Source organism: Sciurus carolinensis, unplaced genomic scaffold (assembly GCF_902686445.1).
Source record: "Sciurus carolinensis unplaced genomic scaffold, mSciCar1.2, whole genome shotgun sequence".
Taxonomy (NCBI): domain Eukaryota; kingdom Metazoa; phylum Chordata; class Mammalia; order Rodentia; family Sciuridae; genus Sciurus; species Sciurus carolinensis.
This window is the reverse complement of record NW_025920247.1, coordinates 78,015-104,685: the sequence shown is the minus strand read 5'-3', so window position 1 is coordinate 104,685 and position 26,671 is coordinate 78,015. Positions and strand designations below refer to the sequence as shown.

At 39.2% G+C, this 26,671-nt stretch overlaps 1 protein-coding gene and 1 pseudogene across 1 annotated transcript; one reads left to right on the top strand and one right to left on the bottom strand.

Annotated features, from left to right (window-relative positions):
• The window catches only part of LOC124975304 (RB1-inducible coiled-coil protein 1-like), a 98,163-nt pseudogene extending 71,770 nt beyond the window's left edge, over positions 1-26,393 (top strand).
• On the bottom strand, positions 22,402-23,241 carry LOC124975305 (high mobility group protein B3-like). The gene has a single exon (XM_047538068.1). It carries the CDS (start codon positions 23,233-23,235, stop codon positions 22,606-22,608), a length of 630 nt encoding a protein of 209 aa, XP_047394024.1. The 5' UTR covers positions 23,236-23,241; the 3' UTR covers positions 22,402-22,605.
• Positions 26,394-26,671: the final 278 nt, after the last annotated feature.

Here is a 26,671-nt window from a genome sequence, read left to right as displayed (position 1 = left end):
TTCCATCTCACAAGTGGTGGCGAAAAGGGTTGGCAAAATATTGGAATCAGCATGGATCGGCATGGGTATCGGCCATGCCTGAGTAACCGCCCAGAGCCTTAACTTAGAAACTGACTTCTGACTGGCCCATTGGATCATCAGGACCAGACACCAGAGGATCAGTAGATTCTTCATTCTGTTCCTTCACACCTTTAGCTGAAGTCGAGGCTAACAGACTCCCAGGTATCCTACGCACGAGTCGCTCAGGCACCCAAAGCGGTTCCGTTCGATCCTGTGGAAAAATACAAACAGAACCTCATGCCCATATCAGCACGGGATCAGGTTCATATCACTGGCCTGAAAGCACATCCTTCCACTTCACTTTCCCTAAAGAAGGGGGGGCAGGCAGCGAACAATGTCTGTCAGTCGCAGAATTATCATGTGCATACAAAGTTAAAAAATTAATGGTAAAAAGAGCCAGAGACAAACGCTCTTTAGGAGTACGGCTTGCTCCTATTCCCCCTTTTTGTCTTTGCAAAAGTTCTTTAATCGTTCTATGAGCTCTCTCCACGATTCCCTGACCTTGGGGGTTGTAAGGTAAGCCATGAGTCAGTTGCACTCCCATAGTGGAGCAGAAAGAGGTGAATTGTTGACCAGGGTACGCCGGCCCATTATCTGTCTTCAAGGAGCATGGAAGGCCCCAGGCAGCCCAAGCCTCTAGGCAATGGGAGATGACATGATGGCCTTTTTCTCCTGCCAAAGCAGAGGCATGCATAACACCAGAGAAGGTATCTACTGAGACATGAACATATTTTAGGGAACCAAACTCTGCAATATGAGTTACATCCATTTGCCAAACCGTAAGAGGTCGCAAGCCTCGGGGGTTAACACCAAGAGAAGGGAGATGGTGAAATGGAACACAATGGGAACAATCTAAGACAATCTGTCTTGCTTCTGCTCGAGGAATAGAGAAGTGCTTACAAAGTGTTTGGGAGTTAACATGAAACTTATTATGAAAGTCTCGAGCACTGTCAAGAGAAGAAAGAAAACAAATTGTGCGGGTAGCGGCATCTGCCTTTGCATTTCCCTCAACAATAGGTCCAGGGAGAGCCGTATGAGCTCTTATATGTACAGAATAAAAGGGTGCAGAACGGTCCAAAATCAAATTTTGTAACTGAGTAAATAAAGATGAGACTTTGTTGTTAGGATTGATGGCACCTACAGTTTCCAACACCTTAAGTGCTCCTATTACATAATTAGAATCTGATATCAGGTTAAAAGGAAAAGGACAACTCTCAAAAACCTTAATGACAATTTGTAGCTCCACCCATTGTGGGTTCCCTGGTTCAAATTGATGTTGGATGGGGAACTGACTATCAATAACATAGGCTCCTATACCTGTCTTAGAACCATCAGTAAAGAAATTCGATGCCTTCAACAAAGGAACAGTAGATGTTATTCTAGGAAATACAATCGGATGTTCCTTAACAAATGCAAGGAGTGAATGAGAGGGAAAATGATTTTCAATTTCCCCTGGAAAGGAACATCTCAAAATGGCCCAATTGTCCAAAGTAGCACTGAGTATCTGAATTTGTTTGGTTGTATAGGGAGTAATTATAGAGTTTGGAAGAACGCCAAAAAACTGAATACTCTGCTGAATGCCAAGTAGAGCTAAAGAGGCGACAGCATCAGGGTAATGTTCTAAAGAACGTCCAGGAGAAACATGTGGATGAATCCACAACAATGGACCTTCTTGCCATAAAACTCCAGTTGGCTGCCTGAGCGTGGGCAATACACAAAGTTGCACAGGCTTATCTCCTTGTAATCTAGTAAAACTGGCATTTTGAATAGCCTTTTCAACCTTCTGGAGTGCCAATCTGGACTCAAGAGTTAATTTCCGAGGAGAAGAGAGATCAGGGTCACCTTTAAGGATGTCATATAAGGGAAGTAAATCAACATTGGGAATATGCAGATAACTCCTGATCCAATTTATGTCCCCTAGCAGTTTTTGGAAATCATTCAATGAGTGAAGATCCTCGGTCCTAATAGTTATTTTCTGCGGAGCAATACCTTGTGAGGAAATTTTTGCTCCAAGAAAGTCTACTATGCTTCCTGTTTGAACCTTTTCTGGAGCAATATGTAATCCTCGCAGTTCTAAAAGCCGAATTAATTCAGAATAGATTTCAGAAAGCAGCTCTTCCGACTTAGCTGCTAATAAAATGTCATCCATGTAATGAATACATTTTAACCCTGTAAACTTCTTCCTGAGTGGTTCAAGAGTCTTACCAACAAACAACTGACATAAAGTAGGACTGTTAGCCATGCCTTGAGGCAACACTATCCACTCAAATCGGAGATCAGGTTTTTCATGATTGCAGGCTGGGAGGGTGAAAGCAAAGCGCTCTGAGTCTCGAGGATGTAGTGGAATAGAAAAGAAACAATCCTTAATATCTATACACATGACTCTCCAGTGATCTGGAATAGTGGAAAGTAGCGGCAACCCTCTCTGAACTGGACCCATTATCTGCATCTGTGCATTAATTGCTCTTAAATCATGTAACAGACGCCATTTACCAGACTTCTTTTTGATAACAAATATTGGAGTATTCCAGGGAGATGTGGAAGGTCTAATATGTCCTAAATCAAACTGCTCTTGAACTAATTCATGTGCTGCAGCCAGCTTGACAGAGGGTAAAGGCCACTGAGACACCCATACTGGTTCCTCCGTTTTCCAGGTAATGGGTATCTGCGCCTCAGTGGCCCCTATGAAAAACCCAAACCCTCTCCATCCATATCTTTCCTGGCTGGCACCGGACTCTTCCTCCCCTGTAAGTTTTTTCCTAATCCTAGATCAGGTCTAAATCCCATTTTTAACATCAGTTGACGAGACTCTGGAGAGTAAATATTACTGAGCTGATATCCCATATCACTCAGGATATCCCGTCCCCATAAAGAAAATGGGAGGTCAAGTACATAGGGAATAAACTGTCCAGCATGCCCCTCAGTGTCCCACCAGGAAAGTGGTCTACAACTAATTTGAGGAGCTTGAGCATATCCAAGCCCTCTGAGTGAGTGATCAGAAGTCTGGACTGGCCACCCCCTAGCCCAATCTTTTTTAGAGATAATACTACGATCTGCCCCTGTATCCATTAACCCCAGGATAGGTTTACCTTCTACGTTTAGAGTTACCAAAGGGCGTGTGTTCAAATCTAGAGTTAAATAGGCGCTATTCCCTTCTGTGCTCCCAATCTGTTCACTAGTTCTATTAATGGCATCAGCTTTAAAATGCTTATGTAAGCTAGGCAGCAAGAGCAGCTGAGCAATCTGATCTCTGGGGGAGATGGACACAATGCCTTTTGGAGCTTCCACCATGACTTTAACAGAACCCACCGCATCTGGGTTAATCACTCCAGGAAAGACATGAAGACCTTGTAAGATTGAAGAGGCTCGCCCAATGAGCAAACCTACAGTGTCCTGTGGCAGAGATCCTTTAAAATCAGTGTCAATCACCTGAACACCCATTTTAGGTGTTAAAATGAGTCTGGTGGTGGAACAGAAGTCAACTCCTGCGGAACCTTTAGTGGCTCTCCTGGGCTCTTGGGGTGTCTCAGAGACGGCCAATACTCATCCGGCCTGGTTACTTCCTCTGTGGCCCCATATATTTGCGGACCCTGAGGACGGGGGCCCTTCCAGCCGTTTTTTGAATCAGTCCTTTCAATAAACCGGCCATGAATATCTTTCACGGACTTACATTCATTAGCTCAATGTTTTCCTTTCTTACATCTAGGACACACCCCCGGGAGGCGATTTGGAGGAGCGTTATTTGTCCTTTCTGCCTTATGTTTACTAGGACACTCTCTCTTGAAATGTCCTTCTTGTCCACAAGAGTAACACCTCCTATTTCCGGAGGAAGTCCTGTTAGAAAGTTGAAGGAAGGCAGCGGCTAAGCCTGCATTTGTTAATGAGCCGCCTATTTCTCTACAAGCTTTCATCCATGCCTCTATGCCTATACTTTTAAATGGATTAATAGCATTTCTGCATTCTCTTGTACATTGTTCATATACTAATTGTTTGATTAAAGGCATAGATATATCAGCATCCCCGAAGATCTTCCCTGCTGCATCTACCATTCTAGCCACGAAATCTGAAAAAGCTTCTGTTGAGCCTTGGACAATTTTTGTTAAATTACCTCGCACTTCTCCTTTATTAGGAAGTGCCTTCCAGGCAGCAATGCAGATCTGATTAATTTATTCCTAAACCTCTAATGGAAAGCCTATTTGCTGATTAGCAAATCTACCCTGCTCCAGAAGCATATCCACATCCCAGGCAGGTTTGCCCATAGCTTGGTTGCATGCAGCCTGTTCATTGGCCCCCTCTAACACGAAGGTTCTCCAGTCTAAATATTTACCCGGGGAAACACAAGCTTTCACTAAACTGGCCCAGTCCAAGGGGGTCATGCAGAATCTATTGAGCCCCTCTATTTGGGTGATAGTAAAAGCAGCATCCACACCATAAGTGCGGACAGATTCTGCTATATTCTTTATCATTTTAAAGTCTATGGGTTCCTGATATCTTCCCCCATCATTGTCCTGGAATACAGGACAGGCAAACCCCAACTCTACATGGGCAGCCCTCCAAGCTGCAGAGTTAAAAGTTCTACCCATGCCTGGAACCCCTCCCACATATGGGGGAGGATCATAGGCTAGAGCTGGTTCCTGTTCTTCCTCATAGTCCTTCTGTTTAAAATCTTTTTGCCTCTTAGTTCCCCCTCCTTTTAACCTCACCTTCCATAAGTGCTGCGTTAGCTCTTTTACTTCCTCATCACCATCTGATTCTGACTCCCCTGTTTCTTCTGGTGTTCTAAGGGCTTTTAAATCTGGGTATAGTCTCCTCTTTGGAATAGCTCCATAAACCTGCTCTCCTGCACTATGTTTGCTGGAAGTACTCATAGAATCCTCGGACTTCTCATGTAGTTGTTCAAGAACTTCCTGTCCTTTATGAATAGCTTCCTGACATCTACCATCAAGAATACATCCTTTTATTAATTTCCATAGCGGTATCACCCCTTTCTCCAATTGTCCCTGCTCCTGAAGGAAATCCAAATCTCTTCCCAACTTATCCCAACTGGCAGGAGTCAAGCTTCCGGAGACAGCAAACCATGGGGCCACTTTATCAATTCTTTCAAGGAATGTTTGTAAAGTACTGCATTTGACCTTGAGCTCTTTGGAGCGCAACAAAAAATCTAAAGGCTGTACTAACGAACTAGATGGAGAATTGCCCATAATGAAAGTAGCGTTCAGAGCAAGCAGAATGAAAACAAAAACAAAATATCTTTCTTTGTTGATCGACTATGCAAGGTCGATCCCCGCTCTCTCTTTATCTACAGAGAAGCGTCCCACTATGTGTGGACCCCACTTACCTGTGGTACTTACCAGTGCACCCCCTGACCACTGAAAGTTCTGATTTCTGGGTTTCGGCACCACTTGTCGTGTCCCTCGCCCGCAAGAAAGCACGGACACAGGAATCTTCCTTCAGCAGTTTAATCAGGACCTTGTTACTATATAACCATGGATTTTCTTCTCTCTCCTTGAGCTGAATTCCTACAGCTTTATACTTTTGCAATAGCCAATCTACTCCTGCCACTTGGCCTATGTTCATTGGTGCTCCCACATGCAACAGTTGGCATAACCAAAAATGGGCTTGTTTACCTAGAATGCACCTCAGGCTTTATCGGAAACCAGCGCCATTTTGTCATGGTGGCGTGGCGGCTCGCCACACATATCCAGTGAATAATTTAGCCATGTGTGTCCTTTTTTCCTTCATATTTCACCCAAAATCTCCACATTTTCCATCTACAAAGGAAATTAGTTTTCATTCCCAAGTACACAAACTTTATATGATTTTATATTCATCGCTGTATAACAAGCTTCAAAATATATAAATTTCTTTCAATATTCCCTCATGTCTTAGGAGTCACTTTAATCATTAAAAGGAAAAAGTACCCTTAGAAAATTTATACCACTGATTATTATCCCCATTCCCTTAGAAAGATTTCTAATGAGAGGAAATATAATTTTTAAAGAAAATTTGGCATAGACCATCCATTATGTCTGTGGCAGAGAGTGACATAGTGTGTGTAGTCTGGGCCCAAAGCCACAGACACAAGACCTGGATCATGTGAATCTTCTCTTTACTCTCACAATCTGGGCCCTCAGGAAGACCTCAGAAACTGTATAGAAAACAGCCTTGTCTCTCTTCTTCCCTACTTCACTCTCTTCTCTTACCCTTTTACTCCATCTCTTGTCCTCTTCTCTGCAACTAATTGGAAATTCTCCCTTCTCCCTTTTCCAAAGGTGGTTCAGGTTACCTCAGGTCCATAGAAGAGGCCAATACATACCTGTCGCCGTCCAGTGGGACATAAAGACACGTACACCTCAGATTGTCATGAAGGAGCTTCTTCTTTATTCACATCCCAACAACAACAACAACAATAACCCCCAAAAAGCAGTCTCACCCTCAATATATAAGCAGTCTCATGCATAAGCAATTTTGATCAGATATGTCCACCCAATCCTGTTAAAGGTCAAGCAATCTTGAACTCAAGCACACATGTAGCCAATTGTAACAGCTTCCTATTTTTTCTCCAGGCATACCAAGCATGCCCTTTGGCTCCCTGCCAGCCCACATCTCCCCGTTTGTTTATAAAAAGACTGTGCCTGTCTTAGGTTGTCCATGACAGAGCAACATCCTTATCCATCATCTGAAAATGAAGCTTATATCTTCATTCCCTGTCTTAGGTTGGTAGGAGCTCTTCATGAATCTTACCCATCTCTGACTACCAGTCTAGCATAGCCAAACTTGGGGGGAGGTTCCCACATAACCTGCTAAGTCGTAGGAGCCATTTGGGAAGGGTACTAAGTCAAGCGAAAAGGGTACAGTAGGTAACCCTAATGTGGAATTAGTGGTGAGAATAGGAGGATATAGATTGGAAGAGTTAGTAAGGGGCAAAGGGCAAGGCCACGCCTTTACTATCCCCCATAGGTAACACACGGCTCCTCCATTAACATGGTGAGGGATCATCAACAACAGCAGTTGGAGGAACTTCCACATCTTCTTGTTGTTCTTGGTTTTCTATTGAGGAAGTCTTGACCAATCTTTCAGGCACCCAAATTGGTGATTGTGAGTCCTGCAAGAAAACACAGATCCTCGGGTCCAGATTAATACCGGATCTGGGCCTTTCCATTGTCCCAATAGAATGTCCTTCCAGAGCACTTGAGGTAGATGTTTTTTATTAGGCTCTGAATGACAGTCAGCAGCTGATTGGCCCTCAGAATCGAGATTTAAAAAATTCAAAATGAACAAGGCAACAGATAATTTGTCTTTTGGGGATCTGTATGATGTCCCTATTCCCCCTTTTTGTTTATAAAGTATGTTTTTAAGTGTTAAATGAGCACGCTCAACAATGCTTTGTCCAGTAGAATTATATGGAATTCCTGTGACATGTTGAATACCAAAGGTGGAATAAATTGTTTAAAGGCCTGGGACGTATATCCAGGACCATTATCTGTTTTAATTTGTTTGGGGACCCCTAGGATGAAGAAAGAATGTAAACAGTGTGTTATTACATCTTTGGTTTTTTTCTCCAGTGTGAGCAAAGGTCATAATAAATCCTGAAAAGGTATCTATTGACACATGGATGAATTGTAGTTTTCCAAATTCTGAATAATGAGTTACGTCCATTTGTCAAATATGATTGGGCTGAAGCTCTTTTGGATTTACTCCTAATGAGGGGTTAGGAATAAGTGTAGCACATTTAGCACAAGACTTGACTATTTCCCAAGCTGTTGCCTTAGTAATCTGATAGCATAAAAGTAGAGTAGAAGCATTTATGTGAAATTTGGAATAAAAATTTTTTGCATTTTTTAAGTGCATTAAAGATGTGTCTGTCTCTGGTGGCCATGTCTGTTAAATCATTGTGTAAACTTAGAGGACCTGGAAGGCCAGTATGAGCCCGAACATGCCCAATAAAAAAAGGGCTTTTTCTTTCCCAAATAAGTTTTTGTAAGGATTATAAATTCTTAGTGATGGTGGAAGTGAGGGAGAGCAGATCAGTTAATTCTAAATTTTGAATAGCATTAACAATGTATTTGCTATCAGAGAATAGGTTAAAGGGCTCATGGTGGGTTTTGAATACTTCTATAGCTACTAATAGTTCTGTTTGTTGTGCAGATAGAGTATTAAACAGCAATGTTTCTGTAATATTATTTACAGTAATAGCATCTGCACCATTTTTTGATCCATCAGTAAATATAAGGGTAGCTCCTATAATAGGTTCTTTTCAGGTGACTTTGGGGAAAATTATAGGATGTTGACTCCAAAATTGGAGAAGAGGATCAGATGGCAAATGATTGTCAAACACAGCAGAAGTACTAGTAAAGACTATAGCCCATGAATTTGAATTATTAATAAGATATTGTGGCAATCCAAGATGGCGGCCTAGAGGGTGACTGCACCCCCAGTCGCTCCAGAACCCAGGAGTTAAGAAGGGGAGGCATTGAGAGACTCGGACTGAAATAGAGCCACTGGTGAGTCTGCCCACTGGATAAAGCTCGGCCCGGGTGGCAGGCCCAGATAGAGGTGGCTTATCGGGGCAGGGCAGGGCAGCTAGAGTCTTCCACAGGCAGCCCTGCGCACTCCGGCAGTGGGCCCCACCCACACAGCCAGCTTCTCCAGGTTCTCGGAGCAGGCCCCCTAGTGAGAGCCTTTCTGACCAGAACAAGCTCCAAGTCCCGGAGCCAGTGCAGTGTACTCTGGCACACAAGCAGCTTCAGGGACCAGGATAGGGCAGCCAGAGACTTCCCCAAGCAGCCTGGACCCCTGCGGTGGGAGGTGCCTTTCAAGGCTAGCTTCTCGGAGCAGACCGCCCAGTGAGAGGCTTTCTACATAGAGCCAGCCACAAGTCCCCGAACCAACGGAGAGCTTCGATTCACAAGCAGCCTCTGGGATCAGGGCAGGGCAGCAAGAGACCTCTTCAGGCGGCTCTGCCCACTCCGGCCGCAGGCTCTTTCCACGGGGTGATCCAAGATGGCGGCCTAGAGGGTGACTGCATCCCCAGTCGCTCCAGAACCCAGGAGTTAAGAAGGGGAGGCATTGAGAGACTCAGACTGAAATAGAGCCATGGGTGAGTCTGCCCACTGAGTAAATCTCGGCCCGGGTGGCAGGCACAGGTAGGGGTGGCTTATCAGAGCAGGGCAGGGCAGCTAGAATCTTCCCCAGGTAGCCTTCCACACTCCGGCGGTAGGCTCCTCCCACATGGCCAGCTGCACGGTGCAGGCCCCCAGTGAGAGCCTTTCCGCACAGAGCCAGCTCCAAACCCTGGAACCAGTAGGGGGTTAGGGGCAGCTTTCTTCAGATGCATTGCATTATCAAATTCCTCCAAGACATCAGGCTACTGAAGGCTGGGAGGTGATACACTGGAAATCTACATGGACACCATAAGCCAATAGAGGAAATCTGCAATATCTCAGGGTCCCACTGACAACTGACCAATATGAGAAAACAAGGGAAGAAAATGTCCCAAACAAACCTAGATACTATATCAATAAAACCCAATGACAGCACAGCAGAAGAAATGTCAGAAAGGGAGTACAGAATGTGCATAATTAAAACAATCAGGGAAACAAATGAGGAGATGAAAGAGCAAATGCAGGCATTGAAGGAGGAGATGAAAGAGCAAATGCAGGCATTAAGTGATTGCACCAATCAACAGTTAAAAGACCAAATACGGGAAGCAAGAGATCATTTCAATAAAGAGTTAGAGATACTGAAAAAAAAACCAAACTGAAATACTTGAAATGAAGGAAACAATAAACCAAGTTAAAAACTCCATAGGAAGCATAACCAATAGGATAGAACACCTGGAAGACAGAACCTCAGACATTGAAGACAAATTATTTAATCTTGAAAACAAAGTTGACCAAACAGAGAAGATGGTAAGAAATCATGAACAGAATCTACAAGAATTATGGGATATCATGAAAAGGCCAAATTTAAGAATTATTGGGATTGAGGAAGGCTTAGAGAAACAAACCAAAGGAATGAACAATCTATTCAATGAAATAATATCAGAAAATTTCCCAAATCTGAAGAATGAAATGGAAAACCAAGTACAAGAGGCTTATAGAACTCCAAACATACAAGATTACAACAGACCCACACCAAGGCACATTATTATGAAAATACCTAACATACAAAATAAAGACAGAATTTTAAAGACCGCGAGACAAAAGAATCAAATTACATTCAGAGGGAAACCAATAAGAATATCAGCAGATTTTTCAATCCAGACCCTAAAAGCTAGAAGGGCCTGGAACAACATTACCAAGCCCTGAAAGAAAACGGATGCCAACCAAGAATCTTATACCCAGCAAAACTTACCTTCAAATTTGATGATGAAATAAGATCCTTCCATGATAAACAAAAGCTAAAGGAATTTACAAAGAGAAAGCCGGCATTACAGAACATTCTCAGCAAAATATTCCATGAGGAAGAGATGAAAAACAACGATGCTAATCAGCAACAGGAAGTGCTAGCCTAAAGGAATAGCCAAATAAAGGAGAAACCAAATCATGTCAAAAACAAATATGAGTCAAATGACTGGGAATACAAATCATATCACAATAATAACCCTGAATGTTAATGGCCTGAACTCATCAATCAAAAGACATAGACTGGCAGATTGGATTAAAAAGAAAAATCCAACAATATGCTGCCTGCAAGAGACTCATCCCATAGAAAGAGATACCCATAGACTAAAGGTGAAAGGATGGGGAAAAACATACCATGCACACGGACACAGCAAAAAAGCTGGAGTATCCATCCTCATTTCAGATAATGTGGACTTCAAACCAAAACTAGTCAGAAGGGATAAAGAAGGACATTACATGCTGCTTAAGAGAAGCATAAATCAGCAAGACATAATAATCTTAAATATCTATGCCCCGAACATTGGCTCATCCACGTATGTCAAACAAATCCTACTCAATTCCAGAAATCAAATAGACCACAACACAATAATACTAAGTGATTTTAACACACCTCTCTCACCACTGGATAGATCGTCCAAACAAAAATTGAATAAAGAAATCATAGATCTCAACAACACAAACAACAATTTAGATTTAACCGACATATATAGAATATACCATCCAACAAAGAATGAATACAGTTTCTTCTCAGCAGCACATGGATCCTTCTCTAAAATAGACCATATTTTATGCCACAAAGCTACTGTTAGCAAATACAAGAAGATAGAGATACTACCTTGTACTCTATCAGATCATAATGGATTGAAATTAGAAATAAATGACAGAATAAAAAACAGAAGCTTCTACAATACCTGGAGATTAAATAATACACTACTATATGATGAATGGATAACAGAAGACATCAGGAGGGAAATAAAAAAATTCTTAGAAGTAAACAAGAACAAAGACACATCATATCAAAATCTCTGGGACACTATGAAAGCAGTACTTAGAGGAAGATTTATTTCATGGGGTGCATTCAAAAAAAGAAGTAGAAATCAACAAATAAATGACTTAACACTACAGCTCAAAGCGCTAGAAAAAGAAGAGCAGACCAATACCAAAAGTAGTAGAAGACAGGAAATAGTTAAAATCAGAGCCGAAATCAACGAAATCGAAACAAAAGAAACAATTGGAAAAATTAACAAAATAAATAGTTGGTTCTTTGAAAAAATAAACAAAATTGATAAACCCTTAGCCACACTAACAAAGAGAAAGAGGGAGAAAACTCAAATTACTAAAATACGGAATGAACAAGGAAACATCACAACAGACACAAGTGAAATACAAAACACAATTACAAGCTATTTCGAAAATCTATACTCCGACAAAACAGAAAACCTCGAAGACATCAACAAATTTCTAGAGACATATGAATGACCTAAACTGAACGAGGAGGACATACACAACTTAAATAAACCAATTTCAAGCAATGAAATAGAAGAGGTCATCAAAAGCCTACCAACAAAGAAAAGTCCAGGACCAGATGGGTTCTCAGCCGAGTTCTACAAAACCTTTAAAGAAGAGCTCATTCCAATACTCCTCAAACTATTCCATGAAATAGAAGAGGAGGGAACCCTCCCAAACTCGTTCTATGAAGCCAATATCACCCTGATACCCAAACCAGACAGAGACACATCGAGGAAAGAAAATTTCAGACCAATATCCTTAATGAACATCGACGCAAAAATTCTCAACAAAATTTTAGCAAATCGCATACAAATATATATTAAAAAGATAGTGCACCACGATCAAGTGGGTTTTATCCCAGGGATGCAAGGTTGGTTCAACATTCGGAAATCAATAAATGTCATTCACCATATCAACAGACTTAAAGTTAAGAATCACATGATTATTTCAATAGATGCAGAAAAAACATTCAATAAAATACAGCTTCCCTTCATGCTCAAAACACTAGAAAAAATTGGGGTAGTGGGAACATTCCTTAATATTATAAAGGCCATCTAGGCTAAGCCCATGGCTAATATCATTCTAAATGGTGAAAAACTGAAAGCGTTCCCCCTAAAAACTGGAACAAGGCAGGGATGCCCTCTTTCAGCACTTCTATTCAACATCATCCTTGAGACTCTAGCCAGAGCAATTAGACAAACCAAAGAAATTAGAGGGATATGAATAGGAAAAGAAGAACTCAAACTATCCCTGTTTGCTGATGACATGATTATATATTTAAAGGAACCTGGAAATTCCACCAGAAAACTTTTAGAACTCATAAGTGAATTCAGTAAGGTAGCAGGTTACAAGATCAATGCTCATAAATCCAATGCATTTTTATACATAAGTGATGAATCTTCAGAAAGAGAAGTTAGGAAAACTACCCCATTCACAATAGCATTGAAAAAAATAAAATACTTGGGAATCAATCTCACAAAAGAGGTGAAAGACCTCTACAATGAGAACTACAGAACACTAAAGAAAGAAATTAAAGAACACCTTAGAAGATGGAAAGATCTCCCATGTTCCTGGATAGGCAGAATTAATATTGTCAAAATGGCTATACTACCAAAAGTGCTATACAGATTCAATGCAATTCCAATTAAAATCCCAATGATGTACCTTGCAGAAATAGAGCAAGCAATTATGAAATTCATCTGGAAGAATAAAAAACCTAGAATAGCTAAAGCAATCCTCAGTAGCAAGAGTGAAGCAGGGGGTATTGCAATACCAGATCTTCAACTCTACTACAAAGCAATAGTAACAAAAACGGCATGGTATTGGTACTAAAATAGACAGGTAGATCAATGGTACAGAAGAGAGGACACGGACACAAACCCAAATAAATACAATTTTCTCATACTAGACAAAGGTTCCAAAAATATGCAATGGAGAAAAGATAGCCTCTTCAACAAATGGTGCTGGGAAAACTGGAAAACCATATGCAATAGAATGAAATTAAACCCCTATCTCTCACCCTACACAAAACTCAACTCAAAATGGATCAAGGACCTCAGAATCAGACCAGAGACTCTGCATCTTATAGAAGAAAAAGTAGGTCCAAATCTTCAACTTGTTGGCTTAGGATCAGACTTCCTTAACAGGACTCCCATAGCACAAGAAATAAAAGCAAGAATCAACAACTGGGATAGATTCAAACTAAAAAGCTTTCTTTCAGCAAAGGAAACCATCAGCAATATGAAGAGAGAGCCTACAGAGTCGGAGAATATCTTTGCCAACCATACTTCAGATAGAGCGCTAATTTCCAGAATCTATAAAGAACTCAAAAAACTCTACACCAAGAATACAAATAATCCAATCAACAAATGGGCTAAGGAAATGAACAGACACTTCACAGAAGAAGATGCACAAGTAATCAACAGATATATGAAAAAATGTTCAACATCCGTAGTAATAAGGGAAATGCAAATCAAAACTACCCTAAGATTTCATCTCTCCCCAATTAGAATGGCGATTATCAAGAACACAAGCAACAATAGTGTTGGCAAGGATGTGGTGAAAAAGGAACACTCATACATTGCTGGTGGGATTGCAAATTAGTGCAGCCACTCTGGAAAGCAGTGTGGAGATTCCTCAGAAAGCTTGGAATGGAAACACCATTTGACCCAGCTACCCCACTCCTTGGCCTATACCCAAAGGACTTAAAATCAGCATACTACAGAGATACAGCCACATCAATGTTCATTGCTGCTCAATTCACCATAGCCAGATTGTGGAAGCAACCTAGATGCCCTTCCGTTGATGAATGGTTAAAGAAACTGTGACATATATATACAGTGGAATATTACTCCACAATGAAGAATGATAAAATTATGGCATTTGCAGGCAAATGGATGAAATTGGAGAATATAATGCTAAGTGAGATAAGCCAATCTCAAAAAACTAAAGGATGAATGATCTCGCTGATAAGCAGATGAGGACATATAATTGGGGGTGGGAGGGGTTAGCATTAGGATTAGGGTTAGGTTTAGGGTTAGGGATAAGGAAAGCAGTAAGAATGAAGGAAAGAAGGACTGTATAGAGGGAAAAGAGGGGTGGGAGGGGTGGGGGGGAAGGGAAAAAATAATCAAACATCATTGCCCTATGTAAACGTATGATTACACAAATGGTATGCCTTGACTCTATGTACAAATAGAGAAACAACATGTATCCCATTTGTATACAATAATAAATAAATAAATAAATAAATAAATAAAAATAAGATATTGTATCTGATCAGTAGTATAAGGAGTAGTTATTGTCAAGGGATGTGACCCAAAGGTGGAAAGGGATACTTTTAACGCCTTAAGGATTAATTCTGCCACAGATTCAGTAACAAGGATAAGATTATGCCCCTTGTTAGGGGCATAATTCATGTGAATCCATAGAATAGGACCCTTTTGCCAAAACACTCCTGTGGGTAACTTATTTGTGGCCAAGACAATGAATGATAAAGGCTTGGCTAGGTCAATACAATCAAGATGAACCTTTTCCATAGCTGTTTCAACAAGCTTGAGAGCTGTTTGAGCCTTAGAGGTAAGCACCAACTTAGAAAGGGGATCAGAATCACCTTTAAGAGTGTCAAACAGGGGGCCCAAACTTGAGGTGGGTAAGTGAAGGTAAGGTCTAATCCAGTTAATGTCACCTAATACTGCTCTGGCAGAGGCACAGAGGTCCAATCCTGCACTTCCTCTTGTTTGTCTAATTGGGGAGTCAAGGGATAATGGGTCCGAGGTACGAACTGGATAGCCCCGTATATCTATGGGACTCGAGGCCAGGGGCCCTGATTCCCATTTTTTGCAGGTAAAAGGTTACCATCTTTGTCTCTAGTTGATTTACAGTCACTTGACCAGTGTTTCCCTTTTTTACATCAGGGACATAATTTTGGCACAGGACCCTGGGGGCAGTCCTTTTTTATGTGTCCACATTGTTTACACTGATAACACTGTTGACCTGGGTGGGAGTTGGCATTGCCTCTAAGACCCTGTGCAAATGCTGCAGCCATCACCTGACCTTGAATAAAAGCCTCATTAATATCCCTACTAGCCTTTAAATAGGCTCCAAGGTCTTTGCAAGGTCTTTGTTTTTCCAAGGTCTTATTGCTTCTTTACACCATTTATTTGCTTGCTCATATGCAAGCTGTTTGACAAAAGATTTGGTCTACATCTCCAAATATATGTCCTTCTGTTTGAATCAATCTGTCTACAAAATCGGCATAGGGTTCATTGTTGTCTTGAATAACCTTAGATAACTGTCCTTGAAGATCGCCAGCACCGGAAAGCATTTTCCAAGCTTTAGTGGCAGCACCACTAATTTGTTGATACACACCAGGGTGGAAATTAATCTGGTTTCCTTGCCCTTCATATGGTCCTTGGTCTGTCAGCATGTCTAGATTCCATTGAGGATTGCCCACAACTGCATTACGTCGGGCAGTATCAGAACATAACTCCTGGTTGGCCACCTTCCACATAAGATATTGTCCCCCAGATAAACATGCTTTTGCTAAATTACCCCAATCAGTCAGAGTAAGATTTTGACTTGCAACATTCTCTAATAAAGAAATGGTTAATGCAGCTTGTACTCCATAGGACATAACTGCCTCTTTTAACTGTTTCACTAATTTTATATCTAATATTTGATAATATCTCTGATTGTTTTGATCATCAAATACCGGGAATATTGGGAACACTGATCAAGATTCTACATCAGCCCACTGTCTGGGGGCTGCCCTTGTGCAGCAAGTACATGTGCCCCTACAACTTGGAAAAGAGTGGTGACCTGGATTATACGCTGGAGGGCGTGGCGCGGTAGGGGTTAAATGCCACTGAGAGAACTTCTTTTCTAGCTCTGTCTCAGATAGTTCCTGTTCTTCAGAGTCACATCCCTGTTCTGAGTCTGAACATCTACTTTCTCTTTCAGAAGCTCGACTTGATTGTTCTTCTTTTACAGTTTCTAATATCTCTTCCCCTTCTCTTAGTTGTTCTTGAAATTTTAGTTTTTTGGAATTCAGACAGAAACGAACTAATGTCCATATAGGTGAAGTACCAAGAGGGAGAGGCATTTTTTCATTTTGTTTACAGAGGTCCTTTCCCAAACGCTCCCACTGAGGGACAGTAAGGAGTCTTTCTTCTAAGAACCAAGGACAGGCTTCTATAGTTTTAAGGAACGTCCGCACAGTTTTAGACTTTAACGGAGTTCCATTTTCTCTTAACAATGCCTTAAGAGATTCTTCCATGCGAATCTGTGAAATTTCCAATCCCATGGCTATAATATGGCCTCTCTGATCACTACAACAACAACAAACAGAAACCAAACAAGAAAAAGTAACAAAAATATTAACACAACTAACACTTTACACACATTCATTTACTACAGGATGTCCTTTGCTGTCTCTTGGGACAGCCTTCTGTTAATTTCCCTCACTAGGAGAGCCTTCCATTAGTACCTTAAGGCCACTGTTTCCTCGAACAGGGAAACCTGCTAGTTGACTGCTAGTTGACTGTGCTAGTGAAAAATTTTCTCCTTTATTACTTACCTGAGCGCTCACCGTTCCCCGTATGGGCCACCAAATGTCGCCGTCCAGCGGAACATAAAGACACATACACCTCACAATGTCATGAAGGAGCTTCTTTGCAGGCTGGGAATCCATTGTTTTTTAGATGTTTCTTCTTTTGCTTTTCCTTCATGGCCCAACTGGTTGGAGAGTTACTCTGAAGCTCAATTCTCAGAGAGGGAACTGAATATAACTAAGAATGCAATCTGTATCTTCAAAAATAACAATAAAATGGGCAGAGGCTATCTGTTCACTAATCACTGTCTTGAGCATTGCTGAGTACAAAATCAGGTTTGTTATGTTACCTGTTATCATGAAGGCCTCAACAGTGTATTATGACCTATTGATGACATCAGTGAAGTTCAGAAACCCAGCCAGCATTCTCAGTACTGCAGAATTGCTAAGCCCATCTCCTAAGTTATTATATTTTTTACATGGAATTTCTATCATTAACTTGAAATTTCAAACCTTGCACTTATTACCAAAACTATACGGGACAATATGCATTAAACCAATGAAATTCTTCTGTACATCTATAAATGATAAATTACTCAATCTCCACAGTGGTGAAGATATGGCAGTAGCAGAAAGGGTCACACTCAGAATTATTAGCTTGACCGTGAAACCAAGCAAACTAAAAATTGATTTTCAAGGTCTCTTACATGGGTATGGTAAAAAGACTGGGATTAGCACTGAATTAATGTGTATTCAAAAACAAGATAACCAAGTATAGAAATTATGATTAGGAAAGAGAACACAAATTTTCAAGAGTTTTTCAAATGGAAATAACTTCAAATACCATGAGAGTGGGACAGAGTAAAGTGTAAAATGGGTTAATTTTTCATTTCTAAGGTCAGAATTTAATTTATACATAGAATGAAATTTAAAAGTATCTATTTCAGTATTTTAAAAATTTATTCTTACTACAGGGGAGATTTTAAGTATTAGTAAATTAGTGTTGATGAAACATTTGAAGTTCAACACTGCTAGACTCAGTTTCATTTTTTATGACATGTTTGAGAATTATTAAATTTTTATGATTTAAGGGCCTCATGTACATATATGACTGCATGACTGAAGTGATCCTACAATATGCACAATCCTAAAAATGAGAAATTATACTTCATTCATGTTTGAGCCACCAAAATGTATAAATGCATTCTACTGTCATGAACAACTAACTACAACAAATTTAAAATATTTTTTTAAATAGCATGATTCCATTTTTAGATCAAGATGAAGGAGAAGATAAGAAAATTTTAAATTGGGATAAAATAATAGAACATGAAGAGCAAGCACTTGCCAGATTTCAGGAATGTTGCTTGTGAAGAACTATGGTGAATGCTATGGTCCAGAGGTTTGTGTCTCCCTAGAATTCATATGTTTAAATCCTGTTACCCACAGGAACAGGATGGTAATAGGAATTGGGGCTTGGGGGAGCTGGAGAGCCATGAGAATTGTCCTCAGGGATGAGATTAATGTCCTTATGAAAGATGCATTAAGAGCAATTCCTATACCTTCTGCCTCATAAGGACATGGTTGGACTGTGCCACTTATAAAACAGGAAGTCCACCCTCACCAGGGACAGATCTACAAGCACCCTGATCTTGGACTTCTCATCCTTCAGAATGGTGAGAAATAAGTGTCTGTCATTTCTAAGACCCTGGTTTTTATTTTTACAGCACTTATAAGATACTAAGATAAGTAGATAGATGATGTTAAATGACCTCATCTGCCTCCATAGAAGAGGAAAAAGCATCATCTAAGAGAGAAAGGAGTATGGGAAACCAAACAGGGCCATCATGGGCACGCGACCCTACCAAAAGTCAAATGGAGATAATTATAGGTTTTGCTAAACTTCAGAAGAGGCATGGTCATGATTGGTCAGACTATTTTCTGACTTTCTCTATAGTATAGAACAGAGGAAATTATTCAAAATAAAATTCAGATGAGTACCAACATAGGCAGCAAAAAGAGTTGCTGAGCCACTTGGGCATTGTAGAGGTAGGATTATTACTTTACTTGAGATGTATCTGATGGCTTCTTCGGTAAAAGCAAAATATTTATTAATTTATTCAGACAAATAATTGGTTGCTATAATATTTGATGTATGAAAAATATCTCATTTAAGGAAGAATTCAAAGCAAGTTTGCGAATTCTGGTTCAAATGACGATTTTTTCATGAAGGATAAGACCTTAGGTAAAACATACCTTCTGATAAAACCTTAGCAATAGTGTTCAAGGCTGGAATTAAGGAATTATTTCATCAGCAGTCACTCTCAGGAGGCATTGATGGAGACATATGTGCATCACTTAATGTAAATTACAGTCTTTAATAATATTTATAAATATTTTTTTACATCAAATCTGGTAAATCACTGGATTGTTTTTGCATGCTTTGAAAAGGAACCAACATTTGGCTTCCATTTTGTTACCCAAAAAATTGTAAGCCAGAGAGTTTGTGTATTCCCACCAAAAGGGACTCTTCCAATTAGTTATTAACTCCTCCAGTGTGCCTTTTCATTTCCCAAGGCTACTTATATGCCATCCTGCTGGGGTTTCACAAGGCATTAGCCCAACAACAATTAATTTCTCATGTAACTCAATTTTCAGTTTTTGAGAAATTTCAAACATTTTTCCAAAGTGGCTATATCATTTTAAAATTAATATGTTATTGATGCATTATAGTTATATGTGATAGTGGGCTTTGAGTTATTGCATATTTATACATGCACATAACATAATTGGCCAATTCCATTCCCTAGAACCTTCCCTTTGCTTCCCTCCTCCCTCCTTCTGGTCCTCTTCTTCTACCTAATGTTTCCATTCTAATTTCATGAGCTACACACCCCCTTTATTCCTTTGTACTCTCTAGTTGCCACATATGAGAGAGAGAGAAATCAAATAACCCTTCACTTTCTGAGTCTTGTTTACTTTGAATAAACCATTCAAGATCCATCCATTTTCCTGTAAATGGAAAAACTTGGTCCACTTTACAGATGAATGAAATCCCATTGTTCATATGTACCTCATTTTTTTATTCATTCATCTGTGGAGGACACCTAGATGCCATAACTTGGCTACTGTGAATTTTGTGGCTATAAATATGGGTATGCATATATTGCTATAATATGCTGACTTAATACTTCTGGATAAATTGTAAGTGGTACAGGTACTACATATGGTGGTTCTATTCCTAGTCTTTTAAGAAAACTCCATGATTATTATCATTGGATGATATTATAAGCACTCATTCAATTGTCTGCATTTCTCAGAAAATTTAAATCCCTAAAGGGTAAGATAGCATTTTATGTATTATTATCCTCATGCAAGACATACAACCTAGGAAATACCATATAATCAGGCAATATTTTTAATTAAATTAAACAAACACAAGAATGTTAAAATAAATCACAGTAGCTTTAATCTAAGGAGATAATTTCAAGCAAAAAATGCAAAGAGGGAGCAGAATGACATACAGTGGTAAGTTTTAGCACACACATATAAATCCCAGATTATGTGTTGTTGCTTAAGGAGCTGGTTTCACATGTTATGTAAGGCAAAGTCAAATGCTTGATTTAAATATGTGAAATATTGTGCAAAACCATCATTCTAATTAGGAACAAAGATCTGTGTCCAGTGAAACACAAAAATAATTCAGTATAGACAAATTCCATTTCCATTTTTTTTCTGGCAACATTATTTCAAAAGAGAATGGAATAAAAATACTTCTATTTTACAATAACTATGTCATGCAGGCATTAAATTTACATGTATGCGAGACATGTTATCATCATGGTATGAGGAAAACATACCTTCAGGAATGTGTAACATGGACTATATCCATAGAAAGAAGAGAAGCATGGTAAGAGTCATCATTTCTGGCACATTGGTTATGTAACATTCCTAGAGACACAGGTCCTTTCTCCTGATATGACTAGAACATCTAGCACATCTTTGTTAACTTCATTTCACAAGCAAGTGGATCAAAAGACCCAGATACCACAGACAATGAAAGTGGCAAAGAAATTAGGGAATCTTATCAAAGTATTATACAGAAAGATGAAACTTAGGTAGATACTAAAGACAGTGATCTGTTGTTTTTTAAGTGATTCTTTGTTACTCTGGATAAATGTTCAAGATATACCTAACAATGTGGTCAGGAAGTGCTTTGATTCTATCAGCAGGCTTCATCCAGAGAATTTTCACCCATTTATAGTAGAATGCAATCAAACAATTGCCAAAATTGATAATCAGAATATGGAAGGCATTAAAGGACTTGAAGATCAGCTGTATACCCTGGACCAGGTGGTTGCTAGCTCTGGCCAGCTGGTGAATGAATAGAAAGAGTTCATTCAGGTGGTGTGGCTTTGTGATACTACATGTTGATCAAGATGGAGAGGAATCTCAAGCTTTGCTCTGCCTTGTAATAGAGCTGTTAGAAAGAGTTAAAATTGTTGAAGCCTTTAGTGTAGTTCCTCAGGGGTACTGCTTAGCTATTGTTGAGGTTGTAAGGAGAAAAATGTTCATTAACACCTCAGGGAGTGGGCTGGTGTTTTAGTGAAAGATAGAAAGCAATTGTATAAAGTTGAAAAGTCTAAAAGGTAATCCTTTGGGATTATTTGGGAAGTCTTTTATAAGAAACTGTATGTTTCAGGGACTGGACTCTTAGCTCCGTTCTTTTTTTTTTAATGTAATACTGTTTATTTAACTTCAAAAACATTTCAGCATTCTACACATACAAAAATAACATAACATTGCAAATTGTTTTTAAGTACAGAAGGTTCTTGAACTTTCATTGATGCAGTGGCTCTTTGCTGACAATGAAGAGTTCTACAGTTTATTTGAAAACAAAGTTTAAAATCTACTATACTTAACTAAAAAAAAATTCAAACACTTCTCATGCCAGCTGACTCCCCTTTTTCCACAATTAAGAAAGGCAGCAGAATGCTATATCACTATATACAAAAACAAGGCAACCTGAAGCTAAGTGGATGCCCACCGCAGTGTCAACAGGTCCAGCCTCACAGTGCATGCCCTGAGCTATGGCCCCTCCAAAAGGCATCTTCCCCCACAGCCTCAACGCCAGTAAGGAGCATCAAGAGTTTTTCTTGGTTGTTTTGTTCTTTTTACAGACTATAGATATGTACAGTCAATAACTGAGGATTTCTAGCCAATAACCATATAGTTAACACCACCTTACAAATTTAAAAGAAAAATGCCAGAAACATCTTCAAATGCCTTGTCACACCAACAGCAAAGTGCACAGAGTGAGGAGAACACAAGAGTGCCTTTTCATTTTAAAAATGTTTGGAAATATGTAAACTTTGATACAGTTTCAGGGTGCTCTGGACACCCAGGGCCACTTCATGTAAACCACTGACAATTTCTAGAGCACTTTGAGAGACTACAATATGATCGTGATCAAATTCTGTAACTGAACCTAATGAGAGAAACAGACACATCTAAAATGAGATGTGTCAATCACGGCGCTCCCCTACTCTAAGGTATTCACAAGGAGACGGATAAAGTTTTTTATTCATCCTCCTCCTCCTCCTTCTCCTCCTCCTCCTCCTCCTCCTCCTCCTCCTTTTCTTCCTCCTCCTCTTCTTCATCTTCCTCTTCCACTTTTTTCCAGGCAACTTTAGCAGGACCCTTTGTGCCATCAAACTTTCCTTTAGACTTATAGTCAGCAACATCCTTCTCATATTTCTCCTTCAGCTTTGCAGCCTTAGTGATGTATGGCTGCTTTTCACTGTCACTTAAGTTATTCCACATCTTGCCCAGTTTTTTGGCCACATCTCCAATGGAGATACCAGGATTTGTGGACTTGATCTTGGGGCGGAATTCTGAACAGAACAGGAAGAATCCAGATGGGGATCTTTTGGGGGCATTAGGGTCCTTTTTCTTCTTACCTCCCTTAGCTGGTCCATAATCCTTCATTTCCCGATCATAGTGCACTTTATCCGCCTTTGCCATTTCACCAAATTTAGATTTCTCCTTCCCAGACATTGTCTTCCACCTCTCAGAGCACTTCTTGGAAAATTCTGCAAAATTGACAGGGACTTCTGGATTTTTCTTCTTGTGTTCTTCCCTGCAAGTCCGCACAAAGAAGACATAAGCAGACATCTTGCCCTTTGGTTTCTTGGAGTCACCTTTAGCCATCCTGACTGTATTGTTTGCTAGTCTCAGCTCCCTTCCTTTTAAACTCAGAAGCCTCAAAAGTGACTGAAATTCCTGATATTTCATTAAAAGGTCACAGTTTTTTCAATCATTTTGTCCCTCAGAAGTTCAACCATTCCTCAGGGTTCCTTTACTTTGGAACGTTGAATTTCTATACCAGCATGTACATGCCCTACATAATTTGGTAAAGGCAGCACAAAGTTTGGATAAAATGCCAGAGACCATTACAGATTTACTGAATGAACAAAAGGCATCTGTGAGTCAGGCATTCTCACAGTCTTGCATTCTTCCTCATGTATAGAAAGTGTAACAGGAATTGAAACTACTACCAAGAACTTCTTTTTCATTCACTGTTGAGCATCCCTTATGTCCTTCAGTATGTCCCTTGGAAGAATTATCTCCAGATAAAACTGATACACATACAAATAGTTTTCTAACTATCCCTCAACCAAACATAGAACAAACTATTCACCATGTTTCTGTAGACTTGGATTCATTAACAAAAGTCCTGAATCAAATTTTATGTCTGCTGTGAATGATTTTGTGATACAAAAAATTTATCTTTTCCTAATCTTATAAGTGATCCACAAACTCCAGAGGTAATGGTGGAATCACTTTATTCATGACTTATCAATGCAATAGATAGTAGACTATGCAGAGTAGAAATACATATGGTAAAGAGGATTTTGGAGATCATGCTTCTCTGAAAGTTCACATGGAAAAATGTAGAGTTGTTGCAGAAGGCTCTCACTTCTGTATACAAACCATCAAGGAAGACCACTTCAGAACCTTTGTATAAAAAGAACACTATGACTTCTCAAATTCTTTAAAATGTACAGCATTGGATATAAGAAACATTATTGAAAATGTAAAATGTTCCCTGGAAATAACACAAAAAAAATCAAAAAGTGCTACAACCTTTAAAAAGCGAATAGGAATTTAAGTTTGATGTAGTAATAGAGGAAAGTGAAGAAAATGAAAACAAAATTTAAAAAATTGAAAGAAGACTTTGTATACTTTGAGGAAGTTTTACAAAATAAAGACAATGAATATTCTTTGCTTAAACATGAAAAAGAAGCTATCATCTGCCTACAGGATGAAAAGGATCTGAAGTTTTTGGAGACGGAAGATATGTACACTCAAAACTGTGAGATCATCTGAAGCAGTCATGAGAGATAGTGTTAGAAGACTTAAAAAGGTCCATGTTGAAAATGATGACAGGATACAGTTACTAATGGCAGAACTTCAGTGCTTAGAACAAAGTCATCTGAAGGATGAGAGGACACACTGCATGTCAGCCAGACACCAGAGTTTGAGAGAGTTATGACAGATCACCCAGTTTCTTTGGAAAAACTGAACAAAGAAAATCAACAAATAATTGTTCTGATACAAAAAATAAACAGCAATTGCAGGAATTAAAACTCAAGATTTCTGATTTGTCAGACCTGAGATGCCTGTTAGAGGTTGTATTTTCAATGAAGAAAGCAGAAACTGATGAGATAAAAATTTTGCTGGAAGAAAGAATGCAACTGGAGAACTTGAAATCTGTCCTTTAACAAGAGACAGAAAATTTGGGTACAGAAATAAGTAAATTAAACCAAAAGATTCAAGATAATAATGAAAATTATCAGGTGGGCTTAACTGAGCTAAGAACTTTAATGACAACTGAAAAAGATCAGTGCATTTCAGAGTTAATTAATAGACATGAAGAATAATCTAACATTCTTTTGTTTTTGTGGTGCTTGGGATTAAACTCAGGGCCTTCTGCTTGTGAGGCAAGCACTCTATCAACTGAGCTATATCCCCAGTCCCAAGAATCTAATATTCTTAAAGCATAATTAGCCACAGTAACATCTTTGCATCACCAAGCATTTGAAATAGAAAAAAATTTAAAAGAAAAAATAGGTGAACTTCAGAGTAAACTGAACTCAGAATTGAGTGCTCTTGGAAAACAAAAAGATGAAGAAAATCACTCAACAAGAAGAGAAATATGAAACTATTATCCAGAACTTTGAGATAGTCAAAGAGAGTTTGGTCATGAACCCTGAAGAAGACAGAGAATCGTTAATTCAGAAACTTGATTGTAAAAAGGATGAAGCTTTTCTTGCTGTCCTAAAAGAATTTAAATTGGAGAGAGAAGTTGTTGAGAAAGAGTTTAGAAAAAGTTAAACATCTTGGGAATCAAATAGCACGTAGTCCTGCTATTGATTCTACCAAACAAGATTCTTCAAGCTTAGTTGCTGAACGTCAAGAAAAGTTTCAGGTAGAAAAAGCTGTTTCTAGAACAACCTAAAAAGCAAGAAAAAAGAAAGAATGAAGAAATCCAAAATTTTTGAACATCATTCATTCTAGACAACAAAACAACTTTTAATACTGTTTTAAAAAGAGAGAAATCAAGAAAAACAACCTAGTAAATAATTTTATTGATAAGTGAAAAACTATAATGAAGGAGCACAAACAGGATAAAGATTTGACATAGTTACTTTCTGAATGTTGAGCTCATTTGCCTGAGGAAAAGGAAAAACTTGAAGTCAGTAAATTGCATAGTAGCATTTTTTTCCTTCAGCCAATGTAACAACAGTCCCAGAACTTTGTGGAGCTTGCACCCCCAAACTCCCAGGTGAATCAAAAATGTTGGCCATGGAAACCAAAGATGAAGGAAGAGTGAATTAAGCAATGGAGATCTGCATGATGTCTGTCAAAAAAACTGTCCCTGTGCTTTCTGAAGAAAAACAGGGGTAATACTCTCAGAATGAACATTGTAGTTGAAGGAAGAAGAAAATAAACAGTTAAATCAAAGATTGATGTCACAGAGCACATCTTCAGTATCTTCAAGGCACTCTGAAAAGTTAGCCAATGGAGATTTTCAGGTATGAGATCTGGTACTCATCATCCTAGACGAATGTCATGACAATCATGCATTATTTACTGTTAGTTCTAATTTATATTTTCTGCATTCAGAGTTTTTGACTGCTCTGAATCTCAAACCAGCTTCAGGTGCATTTAGATAACCCTGGGTACTGGGAAGAGTAATGGAAAAGGAATAACGTTAAGTCAAAAAGGCACAAAACAGGTGTAAAATATCTTTGGGGACAAACTTTTACAGAATGAAAGCTGTTTCATGGAATAAGAAAGTATAGCTTATGGAAGAAATAGCTTCATTCTGTGTCATTTCCTAATTTGTCCTACAGTGCTCATTAATCACTCCAAAAACAGCAGGCCATTTTTTTTTATACAAAAGTCATCATGATAATATACTTCATTGGTGTACATCATTTACTTTTTAACTGGCTATATTTACTTGAAAAATAAATTCATCAAAACCCTAGGCTGAATTTAAAAATAAAAAAGAAATTCTGTACATAGAAGAAATTTAATAACCAATCTCAGAAACTCTAAAATTATCTACTCTAATTTG